Source organism: Penicillium samsonianum (assembly GCF_028829775.1).
Source record: "Penicillium samsonianum strain IBT 33392 chromosome Unknown utg000007l_segment0_segment0, whole genome shotgun sequence".
Classification (NCBI taxonomy): domain Eukaryota; kingdom Fungi; phylum Ascomycota; class Eurotiomycetes; order Eurotiales; family Aspergillaceae; genus Penicillium; species Penicillium samsonianum.
Window position 1 is genome coordinate 5,289,234 of NW_026643265.1, and position 12,788 is coordinate 5,302,021.

At 48.4% G+C, this 12,788-nt stretch overlaps 6 protein-coding genes across 6 annotated transcripts; 4 read left to right on the forward strand and 2 right to left on the reverse strand.

Moving 5' to 3' along the window:
• Positions 1 to 51: 51 nt before the first annotated feature.
• Positions 52 to 1,011, forward strand: N7471_012894 (alpha/beta hydrolase; the record flags this gene model as incomplete). Its single annotated transcript, XM_057285613.1, has 2 exons — positions 52 to 156; positions 205 to 1,011. The coding sequence occupies 2 exons, from the start codon at positions 52 to 54 to the stop codon at positions 1,009 to 1,011; spliced, it is 912 nt and encodes a 303-aa protein (XP_057131879.1).
• A 247-nt stretch (positions 1,012 to 1,258) lies between these two features.
• On the forward strand, positions 1,259 to 3,102 carry N7471_012895 (MDR family MFS transporter; the record flags this gene model as incomplete). The annotated part of the gene is made up of 3 exons (XM_057285614.1): positions 1,259 to 1,794; positions 1,980 to 2,937; positions 2,989 to 3,102. The coding sequence occupies 3 exons, from the start codon at positions 1,259 to 1,261 to the stop codon at positions 3,100 to 3,102; spliced, it is 1,608 nt and encodes a 535-aa protein (XP_057131880.1).
• A 36-nt stretch (positions 3,103 to 3,138) lies between these two features.
• Positions 3,139 to 4,122, reverse strand: N7471_012896 (uncharacterized protein; the record flags this gene model as incomplete). The annotated part of the gene is made up of 1 exon (XM_057285615.1): positions 3,139 to 4,122. One exon carries the CDS (start codon positions 4,120 to 4,122, stop codon positions 3,139 to 3,141), a length of 984 nt encoding a protein of 327 aa, XP_057131881.1.
• A 507-nt stretch (positions 4,123 to 4,629) lies between these two features.
• N7471_012897 (uncharacterized protein) lies at positions 4,630 to 7,477 on the forward strand (the record flags this gene model as incomplete). Its single annotated transcript, XM_057285616.1, has 6 exons — positions 4,630 to 4,811; positions 4,861 to 4,905; positions 4,956 to 5,375; positions 5,429 to 5,963; positions 6,025 to 6,895; positions 6,948 to 7,477. The coding sequence occupies 6 exons, from the start codon at positions 4,630 to 4,632 to the stop codon at positions 7,475 to 7,477; spliced, it is 2,583 nt and encodes an 860-aa protein (XP_057131882.1).
• A 1,989-nt stretch (positions 7,478 to 9,466) lies between these two features.
• N7471_012898 (fungal specific transcription factor domain-containing protein) lies at positions 9,467 to 10,382 on the forward strand (the record flags this gene model as incomplete). Its single annotated transcript, XM_057285617.1, has 3 exons — positions 9,467 to 9,924; positions 9,971 to 10,269; positions 10,318 to 10,382. The coding sequence occupies 3 exons, from the start codon at positions 9,467 to 9,469 to the stop codon at positions 10,380 to 10,382; spliced, it is 822 nt and encodes a 273-aa protein (XP_057131883.1).
• Positions 10,383 to 11,075: 693 nt separating this feature from the next.
• Positions 11,076 to 12,064, reverse strand: N7471_012899 (aromatic alcohol reductase; the record flags this gene model as incomplete). Its single annotated transcript, XM_057285618.1, has 2 exons — positions 11,076 to 11,957; positions 12,029 to 12,064. The coding sequence occupies 2 exons, from the start codon at positions 12,062 to 12,064 to the stop codon at positions 11,076 to 11,078; spliced, it is 918 nt and encodes a 305-aa protein (XP_057131884.1).
• Positions 12,065 to 12,788: the final 724 nt, after the last annotated feature.

Below are 12,788 nucleotides of genomic sequence, written 5' to 3' on the forward strand. Positions count from 1 at the left end.
AGATTTCAACTATCTACTCAATTCAACAATCTTTGCACTATACACTTCACCATGTCTCAACAAGATGTCGATTTCAAGACTATCGATGGTCTCACTCTTCGAGGTCGAATGTATATCGCCTCGAATCGAGGACCTGGTATTGTTATGAGTCCCGGGGTAAGCGCTACATCACCCCGTCTGACATTCTTAGCTAATTTCGAGTAGTTCAATGGTGTGAAAGAGATGGTGGGCTTGCCTAACGTGGCTCTAGCCTTTCAGCAGTCCGGAATCACAGTGCTCATGTATGACCCACGAACCACTGGGCTTAGCGATGGCGAGCCGCGCAACAACATCGACCCCTTCACGCAGATAGACGACTATTCGGATGCGCTGAGCTTTCTGGCTGCTCATCCCATGGTGGATCAGGCCCGCATGGGGATTTGGGGCATGTCTCTTTCTGGGGCTGTGGCACTAGCCTGTGCAGCAGTTGACCCACGCGCCCGCTTCGTCGTCGCCGTCTGTCCAGCTTCGGAGTATTCTTTCGCACAGGCCAAGATACCCAGCGTACTTGGCAAGATTGCGAAAGATCGGGAGTCCCAACTAAAGGGGAACACTCCGTTCTATCTCCCGATGCTCAACAGAGCGGGCGAGAATCCGGCTGGGTTCAATCTGGGCATTGACAAGGACGCCGCTCTGCGCATCGTCAGCGCACAGGATGATAATATCCCCACTCGCCAAGCATTGGCTGCCAATCATGTCAATAGTACGACCATCCAGTCTTATCGCAAGCTCCTAATGTGGAGTCCAGCTCCGATTTACAGGCATCTGGCTGTGCCGGTGATGTTTGTGGTCCCGGCGTTGGATCAGCTCATCCCTGCTGCAGGACAACAGGAGACGTTCGAGAGTCTCCCGGGAACCAGGAACCAAATCCACGTGGAACATGGAATAGGCCACATGGATGTTCTTGAGGGGGAGCATTTGCCGGATTTGATGAAGCGGAAGTTGTTGTTCATCCAGGGGGTTGTAGGCTAGTCAAAGTGGAGGTTGAGGAGAAATCAATCCGATTGGCCCATGTGACTTGTACTATCCACGGACATCCGAGCGATAAACGATAAACGATATACGATATACGAGAGTATACGGGTATACGGAGTAAGAGTCAATCTTCCAACCTCGGAACATTCTTCATTATATTCACAGTATTCTGTATATTTATTCTACATTGTTTCTCACTTGATAATTCTCCTAATTTTCCGAAAAATCTTGAAATCCATGAACAATGGAGCCGGTCCCATCTCACCAAGACTCAAGCCCGAGCTCCCCAAGCCCGACCTTAGATCGATCGTTTTTGCAAACGTTCACCATTCTCACTGCTTTATGCGCAGGAGTATTTGTGGCTGCGCTTGACGTCACGATTATAACGACAGCCTTGCCGTCGATCTCCGCACATTTTGAGTCTAGTTCCGCCTACACATGGATTGGCAGTTCCTACATTCTGGCCAACACGGCCACCGTACCCGCCTGGGGTAAACTTTCGGATATATGGGGCCGAAAACCGTTGCTTCTAGTTGCGACGGTAATTTTTTTCGGCGGGAGTTTGATCTGCGCAGCCGGCAATACGATCGCACTATTCCTGTTTGGTCGGGCCGTGCAGGGGCTAGGAGCGGCTGGGCTGATCACCCTCGTGAATATTTGTGTCAGTGATTTGTTCTCTCTCAGAGATCGCGGTCTATATTTTGGCCTCATTTCTGTCGTATGGGCCCTTGCCAGTGGAGTAGGTCCAGTCCTCGGTGGGGTGTTTACTGAAAAAGCAAGGTGTGTGCGCACAATACTTTCCTGTTCATTTCCTACCCCTGGAGATCCACAGTTCCAAAGTACATACATATGCACTTTCCAAGGTTGTTTTGCTGTTTTCTTGCCCAAAAACAGGGGGCCAACGTTTTGTTATGGTATCCACTTATATCTTACATGTTGCATTGCATATCGCTGACTTCTTCTAGTTGGCGCTGGTGTTTTTGGATCAATCTCCCAATCACTGGACTAGTGTTCTTGTTATTATGGTTTACTCTCAAGCTTGAGACACCCGATACCCCGATATGGAGTGGCCTGAAAGCTGTCGACTGGACGGGATGTTTATTCGTCATCGGTAGCACCATTATGCTCTTGTTGGGTCTCGATTTTGGGGGTGTCACGCATCCTTGGAACTCCGCCACGGTAATATGTCTCATCGTCTTTGCCGGTGTGGTCCTGGGTCTGTTCGTTGTCAACGAATGGAAACTGGTGAAGTACCCCGTCATTCCTCTAGTCCTGTTTCATCATCGCTCCGGCATCGCTTCCTTCCTGGTCTGCTTCTGCCATGGCTACATCTTTATGGGCGAAGCCTATTATCTCCCCCTATACTTCCAAGCGGTCCTCGGCTCTAGTCCGATTATGTCCGGGGTTTACATTCTTCCGTTTGTCCTAGCTCTCACCGTCTCAGCTGCATTGACTGGACTCTTCATCCAAAGGACCGGAGTCTATGTCCCAGCGATGTGGTTGGGGCTAGCCACTATGACGTTGGGGGTAGGTTTGCTGATTAATCTCGAGGCTACCGCCAACTGGGGTAAAATCATGGGTTTCCAGGTCATTGCCGGAATCGGCATCGGCTTGAATTTTGAGGGCCCACTGTTGGCTCTTCAAGCAATTGTGGGGGCGGAAAATACAGCAACTGCCACTGCGACCATTGGATTCGTACGGACCTTGTCCACCGCGATCTCGGTCGTCATCGGAACTGTCGTGTTCCAGAATCAGATGGCAAGAAAAGGACCCCAATTGGTTTCCGCTCTGGGCGAGCAACTAGCAAGTCAAGTCTCTGGGGGCGCAATGGCCAATATCGAGATCATCGGTACACTCCCCCTGGATCAAAAGCTCGTGGCACGACAGGCCATTTACGAGTCATTGAAAACGGTCTGGATTATGGTAAGCCTCATTTCATATCAGGAAGAACGTAATGCTAACTAGTACGTGCAGTATGTTGCATTTGCAGCTGTGGGGCTAGTAGCAGGGGTATTTGTTGAGGGCCATCATCTTGACACGGAGCATAAGGCACCAGTGCTCGGTTTACGGGATAACGATGAACATTGAAGGATTAAAGTGTCTCGGATTGCGAGCGAATAGTATCTAGATGAAGTGTCTATAATGATCTTCGCACCAATCCCAGAACCATTTAGGACCATTATCCTCCATAGCCGCTACAATGTCCCTCCGCGGACACTCCTTCCAATCTCTCACTCGGCCCCATGGAATTACGTATCGTGTATCTCCAACCAACAGATCCTTGGAGAACCCTGCATACAACATTGTATAGGCACCGAATCTCTTTTCATGCAAAGTGGGCCTCACCAGCATCATGATCCACCACGGCTGATGCTTCCACACATCTGTATCGAGCTGTCCCGGGTTTTGCGCAACACTCACAATTCCGTACTCCGCATACTGTCTCGCACCTTCAACCGCCAACCACCAGTTCCCCACCTTTGATTGAGCGTAGTCGCTGGGAGGATCTTGCGTGATCCCGCAATCCACTCGATCCGCCTCAATTCCCCCAACAGGAGCGTGCGACTCGATACTCAAACTGGCAGTCCAAACGATACGCACACGCCCGGTGGAGCTGTCGTGAGCTGCATTGCGGAGCATTGGCAGAAGGGCCTGGGTGAACATCAGGGGGCCAACACAGTTTACCCCGATATGTCCCTCAATGCCTTGCCGGGTTGTAGTCCCAACGGGACTCCCGCCAATCCCTGCATTATTCCACAGGATATCCAGCCTCGACTCATTTTCGCAAAAAGTAGCGGCTGATTCGGCAATGGACGATAAATCATTCAAGTCCAGATACAGAAATTTTAGTTTGGACGGTGTGCTGATGTCAGATTCCTTGAAGGAATCAATGACTTCCTGCATCGCTGTCTCGGCGCGTTCCTTGGAGCGACAGGCTAGATAGATTGTTGCACCCGTTGGGTAAAGCTGTTTGACTAGTTCCAGGCCTAGCCCTGAGTTTCCTCCGGTGACGATGAAGACGCGGAGTAGTTGGGGGCCAACTTGTGATTCGGTAAACGCTGGCGAAGGCGGGAAGTATTGAGTCCAGAAGCTCTTGAGTGAATTCATGTTTGCGGCAGGCTGTGCTGATTCGTTCTTGGGACTATAGAGAGAGATGATGTTCAAGTATGGCGTTAGTCAGCTTTATATATTTGCCCAGGTGCTGATCCACTCGGAGCTTCGTGGCTTGAATTCTAGGTGCTCGGGCTGAGCCTACTGTTTCTTGGTATCACTGCCCCCTTTGATAGCAGAGTAGATCATATCCGTAAACAGCATGAGATAACTTAAGGTGTCGCGTGCTCAGTACATAGTAATCCTTGGCTATGACTGCATATACTGCATACTAGCGCGATCCTGCGAGCCCCAAATCTGACATGCATAAGGCTCCTGCATTTGTGTAGAATGGGGGCCACATGGTGCCTCAATGCTACTATATTTCCGAGTTGTATGAAATACGAGATCGTTGTAATCAGGCTAGAAATTTTCAAATAATGTATAGTTGCTTACTAGTTCTTTCTTTATAGTATAATTAGAAGAAGATAGCCGGCCCTGACTCTGTATTGATTGTCGAGCAAAATGGGGGTCAGACACATTTCGCTGTTGCTAGCCAACATTCTTCTTCCTATTGCCGTGATCCTCTTTGGTAGTGGGCTTTTCTCGTCTGAGCCACCTGGGACTATCACACCATATGCGTACAAGGAGAAGGCACCACCACCCTTTGATAAGGTGGTGTTCATGGTGATTGATGCTCTTCGAAGGTATGTCGTCCTCGACATGTACTATGTACGGGTATGGCTAACCGTTCAGCGACTTTGTATACTCCAATCAATCCGGTTTCGAGTTTACCCAAAGGTATGTATGTCACTCCGCTGGTGCGACGTACATTTACTAAATATTTTCAGTCTGATCAGGTCGGGCTCGGCCATTCCATTTACGGCGCATGCAAGCCCTCCGAGTCTTACTATCTCGTGCATCAAAGCAATGACAATTGGGTCAAACCCATCTTTTCTAGATGTCGCGCTCAATATTGCCGACAATGATGATGCATCTGATCTTTCTAGTGAAGACACCTGGCTTTCAAGGCTTAAAGCCACCTTTCGTGGAAAGATAATATTCTACGGCGAAAACACGTGGTTGCAGCTGTACCCGGACGTTTTTGACCGGAGCGAGGGTGTTGACGCATTTTTTGTCCCGGACTTTACTGAAGTCGACAATAATGTCACGATTCATGTCTCTCCACAATTAACTCGTGAAGACTGGTCCGCACTGGTCTTTCACTTCCCAGGAATGGACCATGTCGGCCATACCGGAGGACCAGAAAGGTAGGTCTAAGCAAAGATTTCCGACGTTCATGTCGCTGGTTACTCACTCATAGTAGTCCCTATATGCTTCCAAAGCAACAAGAGATGGACACTATTATCCATGAGATATATACAGCCATCGAATCCCAGCCTCATCTCAGTTCGACCCTCTTCGTCGTAGCTGGTGACCATGGCATGAACCAACAAGGGAATCATGGTGGATCATCCGCGGGTGAAGTATCCCCGGGGATGCTCCTGATTTCTCCTAATTTGAAATCGCTCCCTAATGACAGAAAAGCTCCAACTACCCCTCATGGCACTGCATTTGACTTTTACTCTATCATAAAACAACCTGATATCGTCCCGACGCTGGCCGGTCTGCTCGGTTTCCGAATCCCTAGCAAGAGCGTGGGGGTGTTCATGCCGCAACTCCTCTCCCTTTGGAAAGATCCGTCTGATCGTGTACGGTTATTATTGGAGAACGCTCATCAACTACTGAATGTTAGGGGATATCATGTCGATCACCCGCGTCATATCGCTCTTCAAAGAATTGAAGATCGAATTGTTTCGGATCCGAGCTCAGCGGAAGCCTTATCGGAATTATACCAGGTAAACCTGCTTGATCCCCACCATCCACCATCCATATGACTGAAGCACTGATTCTGTCCAGTGGTGTAATCAAATGCAGAACTCATTGGGCATGGCAGCTGGGAGTCTGAACTTCCGTCTGCTCTCCGCAGGCCTCTTGAGCGCAGTCGGCGCTAGCATCTTATGCCTCCAAGGCCTCTCCAATGGGCACCTCGAAGTCAAACATCTGATTGTGTCGGTGGTATTCGCCGCAGTCTACACGGGAGTTATGCTTTCCGAGAAATATGTGAAGCAAGAACATAATTTCTGGTACCCGGTCTCTCTGATCTGGTTTGGCTATCTTGGCTACTTTAAGTACGAGGACTGCAGTCCTTTCAGTCGTGCTCTCCCAGTCCTGGTGCAATTTTTGGGGTTGTCCTGGACGCAAAGTGGAGATGCAACTGATATGCTGCCCGAAATATTTCAGACGTTCCTTTCCCGGTACCCCCTGATCCTCTGGATAATGTTGAGCTATGCTTATATATCGACTGCCGTTCGGCTGGATGAATCGGTGGGAAGTGCAGGTGGCCTCACCATCATTTCCAAAATATTGGCTACAACTCTCGGAGTCCTACCACTCTTGCTCAAGTTTGGGTCTGCTGCTCTCAACACCCCTGATCTAGTTACATTCACCTCTCCGAGGGTGCTTTCCTGGCTAGCACAGGTCAATTTGAACTCTATTGCCAAAGTGATTTTCTCATTATTGGCCGCCACTCTGGTTTACTTGCTTGCTCGAAAGGGCAACTACAACCGAACAAAAGGTAGAGGCTGTTGTGGTCACTTTGTTTTCTCGTGCTCATTTCGTACAGATCTTGCCGGAATTCATCATATTCTCGCCCTTTATCTCATGACGCAGTCCAGACCTAGGAACATTCCTTTGTTTCTGATTTTCCAATGGCAGCTGGAATGGTTGAGTCGGTACCACCTTTCTAGTCCAACGATTCATTCTCTAATTTTCCTTCGCAGTTTCAGCGCACTCAACTTATCCTGTCTTGGAAACTGCATTGTCCACTATCATCATGTCTCAAAGCTCCTTCTTTGCCTTTGGTGGTAGCAACACCATCGCTTCGGTTGATTTGACAAATGGCTACAATGGTGTCACATCTTACAACTCGATTGCGGTCGTGCTGCAGACGCTTTTCGCTAATTGGGCAGGTCCTATCTGGTGGGCCTGGGCGGGAATGAGGCTGTTAGAGGTCACCATTCACGACAGACCATTCCAAGTTCTATCTCCGAAGAAAAGCGATCAGGGAGACAAAAGGAGCGTCGCAAAAACCAGTTCAAAATTGATGGCTTATTTGGCTGGTCAGACACTGTTTACTTCCATCAGTCTTGCTGCTGTCATGGTTGCATGTGTTGTACTTCGGGATACACTCATGATTTGGACAGCCTTGGCGCCCAAGTATATTTTCGCCGGCTTATGGGTGGTCTTCTATCACGTGCTTGTCACCGTTGGACTATTTGGCGCTGTTGGAAAAGCGGTACTTGGGAGGTGACTTAGAGCCCGTCATAATTTGTATTGAATAGCAAAACCAAGGGAGAAAGGATCTCTGATAGATGACGATAGAAGAAGGGAGAGAGATATGTCGAATGCTAAGATTGAATACATGGTGGAAACAGGGTATTAATACTAGACTTCCGCACGGCCCATAAAGCCCAAAGCCCAACCCGGCCCAACCCGTAAATGGGCCGGGTTTTGGGCCCGGTCCTTAGGCCCATCGATGGGCTATGGGCCTAAGGTAAAGCCCACTAGGCTTTGATGGGGGCCTAATGGGCCCTAAACAATGCAAATATGCCGAGAAATCGAGATGCCAAGTAAAGTTGAACCCCTTTTTTGGGTTTTTTTAATTACCCTCTGTTTAGCACCGTTTCTCACTATTATACCTAAGGTAATATTGTATTAATTTAAATGATTTAGAATCAGTTACTAGTTATATCTCTATATTACGTTTTAAAGCGCGAAAAACTACGTAAATTTAGATAATTTAAAAATTATGTAGGTTTACTAGAAAGTGGCAGTACTCCTATATAAATCCTAAATATATATCTAACATTAAAATATCAATTTTTACATTTTCTATAATATCTCGACTTCCGCATGTCGGATTTTGTTTAAAATCAATATATATACTTATGTAGCTACTATAAACCTAGATCCCAAATTTGAACTTTATACGACCGGTAGAAGGTCGTAATATAGCGATTATAGAGGCCGATTTGTCAGCGCCGAGATAGGCTTTAATAGGGGCCCCATTAATGGGCTGTGGGCTGGGTTGGGCTTTAAAGGTTAGGCCCATATCCCACTGCGGGTTGGGCTTTAGGCCTAGGGTCCGGGCCCATTGATGGGCTTTCCGGAAGTCTAATTAATACCCGGAAAATCATGTGACAACTGGTACCAACCATACCATACAAAAGTCCACGGGTGCATACTACAGTTAGTCATCGATGTCCTCGTTGAAAATGCGGGTTTTGTCATTTTTGTTAGTTAGAGATTTCAATATATCTGATTTTGTCCATACGTTGTCGTACTGCCAGATTTCTGTCAAGATACATAGATCTATCTGGGGGAAGTTAGTCCGCCACCAGCGGACTAGCGGAATAACAGCGCAGTTTTGCCAGTTTTACTCTCACCGCTTTAGGTTGAACTCCCAAATACGGGTAACGGAGTCTAGTCTTTCCGCTGCGACATCACATTTACCGAAGCTGGTCCATGCCCCCTAAGCCACGAGCCATTCAAGACCGATATTTTCCACTATGCAATCAGGCAGCGCTGCTCCAAATGCCTGCTTGTTATGTTATTCTCAGAAACGAAAATGTGACCGGCAAATACCGGTCTGCAGCCGTTGTGCCAGGTGAATAGTGGACCCAGCCTTCTTCGGGTCAATTGACTAAATCAGCGAAGCAATAACGTTCCATGTCAGTACACATCCGGTGCTACGCTAGACAATTCTAGCCCATACTCTTCGCACACTGTCACTGGCCCTCACCAACAAGATGGTTGGCGCTCACATATCCACGAACCACAGTATTACCTTGATCAAATCTTCACGGGAACCTGTGCGAAGAAGGAAATCGACTCTTGTCTGACTTCCTGCTTGTTTATCATCTTGTCAAGGTCGAATCTTGAATTAGAAAATGTTGTGGACTGCTATAAACAATGCATGCACCCATGGCTGCCTTTTATCCACCCCATCTTCTTGCTACTGAGAGCTACATCACTGCGAGATGAACCCAGTGCCGAGCTCGCTTGCCTAGTTCTCCATATTTTGCTGGTGAATCCACCGTATTCCCCACAACTTCAGCCTACAGAAGGCATGCCTTTGTATGAGGTGTGCAAGTCCTGTTTCTCGATCCTACATACATATCGGCGAGATCATTTAGCCACTATCCAATCAGGACTGCTTCTCGCCATCTATGAGCAAGGAAGTGGATTTCACTCTCATTCATACATAACACTATCTTCTTGTGCTCGCTTGGGATTCGCCATGGGGTTGCATCGCCAACTCCACAGTTCAACTGTTTTTGACGAAGAGAGGAAGCGCGTGTGGTGGTCGGTTTACTTGCTCGACAGACTCTTCTATCACTTTCATGAGATTTCTGGACGAAAGTTCCTCGTTCAAAGTGCTCTGAATAGGGATGAACTTCCCGTCGACGATGAGCTGTGGAGCAATCATACTGGGGTTGGTCCCTGGGATTTGAAAACTAGGCCGCTGTCCGGCGCGATGGAGGGAAGTTTTACCGGTTTCGCTCAGCAGATCCAAGCTGTTTATTTTCTGGAGCAAGTCCTACAGTCAACTGGAAATCATACGCTTTCCATGATGAGCATGACAGACTATAATATCTGGAGAGTTGACTCACTTATTCGACAAAATACGCTGGACGTTTTGAATACCTCCGGAAAGGATTGGGAGCGATCATACAGAGCGATCGTTATTCTTCTTTTGTAAGTTATCCCTTAGTTATATCGTCTTCCAAACTAACAGCGGTAGGGCTCTCATTGAACTTCATAAACAGCGCTTAATGTCCCTTGATAGCCTCCCCGGCAACTTCGACTCCGTCCGGGAGTCGTCCATAGCAGCCATAGAAAGCGCGTTGAATATCACCCGTGACATTACCTCTATGGATGACATTCTCAACGTAAGGAGAATGCCTTTGGCGGCCGTTCTTCTACTGCAGAAGGCCGGATCAGTGGCTGTCTGGTTGCAAATTCACTTCAACCACATCAATGAGGTCTTGAAACCACTGACCGAATCTTTAGAAAGAGCGAGCAACCGATGGATGATCGCAAGTCAGCTAGCCCCTCCATTTCAGAATGCTCACAAACTAACTTTTCCAGAGCGGGTTTCGAGTGAACTGTGCACGGCCGGTGGGATTGTTCGGTCAACGTCGAGTCCCACTTGAAATGCGGAATCCATCAATTGTCGTTTTAGATTGTCGATCAACTTTGGTGATTTGCTGTCACACTTCAACTGTCCCCTTGATTCTTAAATCGGCCCCTTTCGAAGATGCCTTTCATCCCGAATACGTTACACCTATCTTCATCGACGTCGTCAACCAGCACTGCTCACAGTCCTGATGTCGAAGCTCCTCATTACGCTTTTTTGGCCATCCACTTGATATCAGATTCTCCTACACTGACTGGGGCAGTGAAGATAACGGAGAACTCCCGAGAGATCGCAGTTGAGATGCATCGTTTCCCCTAAATTCTCATCTCATTCCGGATTTTCTGCTGCAAGCGTTGCGCTCATACTCGAACACGACTGACCAGAATCGCAACCTGTGGACGTAGCACCAAGTATATGTCGCATGTGGTCAGTGCCGTTCTCGCACACCTGAATTCCTTTGCTACGTCTGACTCCCGTCAGTGTCTCGTGCCCAGGTCATCTTCAAGAGCCGTGACAGAAATCGAAAACTGCTTCCCCCACAAAACTACATTTTTCCAAAATCGTCGTCTGGGATTTCGTTCTTCTTTGGATTCGCTGAATTACAAGCACCCCGTCGCATATAGTCTATGGGATAAGATGGTTACGTGGGCACCCGTTCCTGTATCTCTTCCAAATGAAAAAAAAAGGGTTTTCTTCTTTCACTACTTTGCTAGTTATCGCTGTTGGCAATCTGGCGGACGATCAATTTGACATCGTCGTCTGTAAACTGCTGCACTTCAAGCAAAGCGTTATCATCCTTCTCCCAGGCGTATGTATACACCTCCGAGGTCAAGGAGTATTTCAGCATCGCAAAGATGACCGACGCATCCATTTGGCCTTGTTGTAGCTTATTTTTGGCTTCATCGTAGGATTGTTGGATGTCTTCCACCTCGGTCTGCCACCCTTCCTCCCCACGCTCCTCTTTCGCCAGCTTCAAAATGCCTACCTGAGAGAGGTTGGCGTTAGAGATGTATGCGACCCTGTTTGTCGTCTCTGCTGGTTTGAGGAGAACCTGCGCAGTGGCCTTGCCGACCGCCTCCAGGGTAGACCAAGGTGAGACACGTTGACCGTCCCCGAATATCGTCGCCTTCTTCTTGCGCACGTCAATTCCTAGTGAGCCATCTTTCAGAGGAGGGTCAAAGAATGGCCCACTTGCGACTGCTGTCCAGGTGAGATTGGTGCCCTTGACTTTCTCCAAAAGGTATTTGAAGGCCGTAGCCTTGCGTCGGAAGAATGGGAGAGCTTGCACATCTGGATTGAGCGGGTCGGAGCCGAACTCGGGGGGGATATAACGGTAGACACCTGCAGCGATACAGGCTTCGATGAGGTTGCAAGGCCCTTCCGCGTCCGTCTCACTGAAGGTTGAGTCGATAACAGCGTCTTGGCCACGGACAGCATCAATGAGGGACTCGATAGAGCTGTAGTCGACTTGTTTCACAGACACGCCTGCCAGCGGGGGCTGAGCTGAGATCTTTCGCGTGAGGATCGTCACATTGAAAGACCTCGTCTCAAGTAGGGCTTTAACGATCCAGGTTCCGAGGGTGCCAGTAGCCTACAACGTCAATGAGAACCGGTAAGCAACCATGGGGAGGAAGGAAAGGAGGGCCAGGAGAAGCAACTCACACCAGCAACGACGACATTCTTGATGACTTGTGACATTGTATTTCCCTTCACAAAACTGGTTGACTGTTCCTGAAAGGAGTAGTTCCATGATCTAGGAGCAACTACTCACTTTATATAGCACGTATCTACAGAGTACCGTACTCCTTCTCATCACGCGGATCTTGCCCCTCTCCACTGCACTGCGCATCTTCGGAAGCACTCGGATATCTGCAGTGGGATATGGCTTCACTATACTATTTTATCTGAGCCCGTTGTCGAAAGTTAAACTGGCACTAGCGGACTAGCGTCGGAGCATCCATGGATGTGCTTGCCACGGGAAGCATCCATGGATGGTACCGCTGTTAGTGTTTGCGCTAGTCCTCTAGCGATGGGCTAGCGCGGGATCAGCGGGCTAGCGGCGGACTAGTGCGATATCGGAAGAGCGGCTAACTTGGATCAAACACGCGCATTTACCTTTCCTTCCAGCGCAGTTGAGAAAGCGCATTGTATAAATAAGTATCCAACCCGATAACGCAGCTCCAATTTAGTCAGCGTATCTTGACTTAATTTTTTGAGATCCGACAAGTGAATGATGAACAGGTAATTACAGGGTATACTCCGAAATCTTTCGTCAGGCAACCTCTACCTCCACAGGGACGCAGCACGGTGTTTCTGCATTTAAGAGTTTAGTGGGGCCTGGCAACCTTGTGTGTAGCGGAGATAAAGCACCAAGCCCACCAACCTACAAACGGTTTAGTCACACAAATGAATTCTGTCAAGA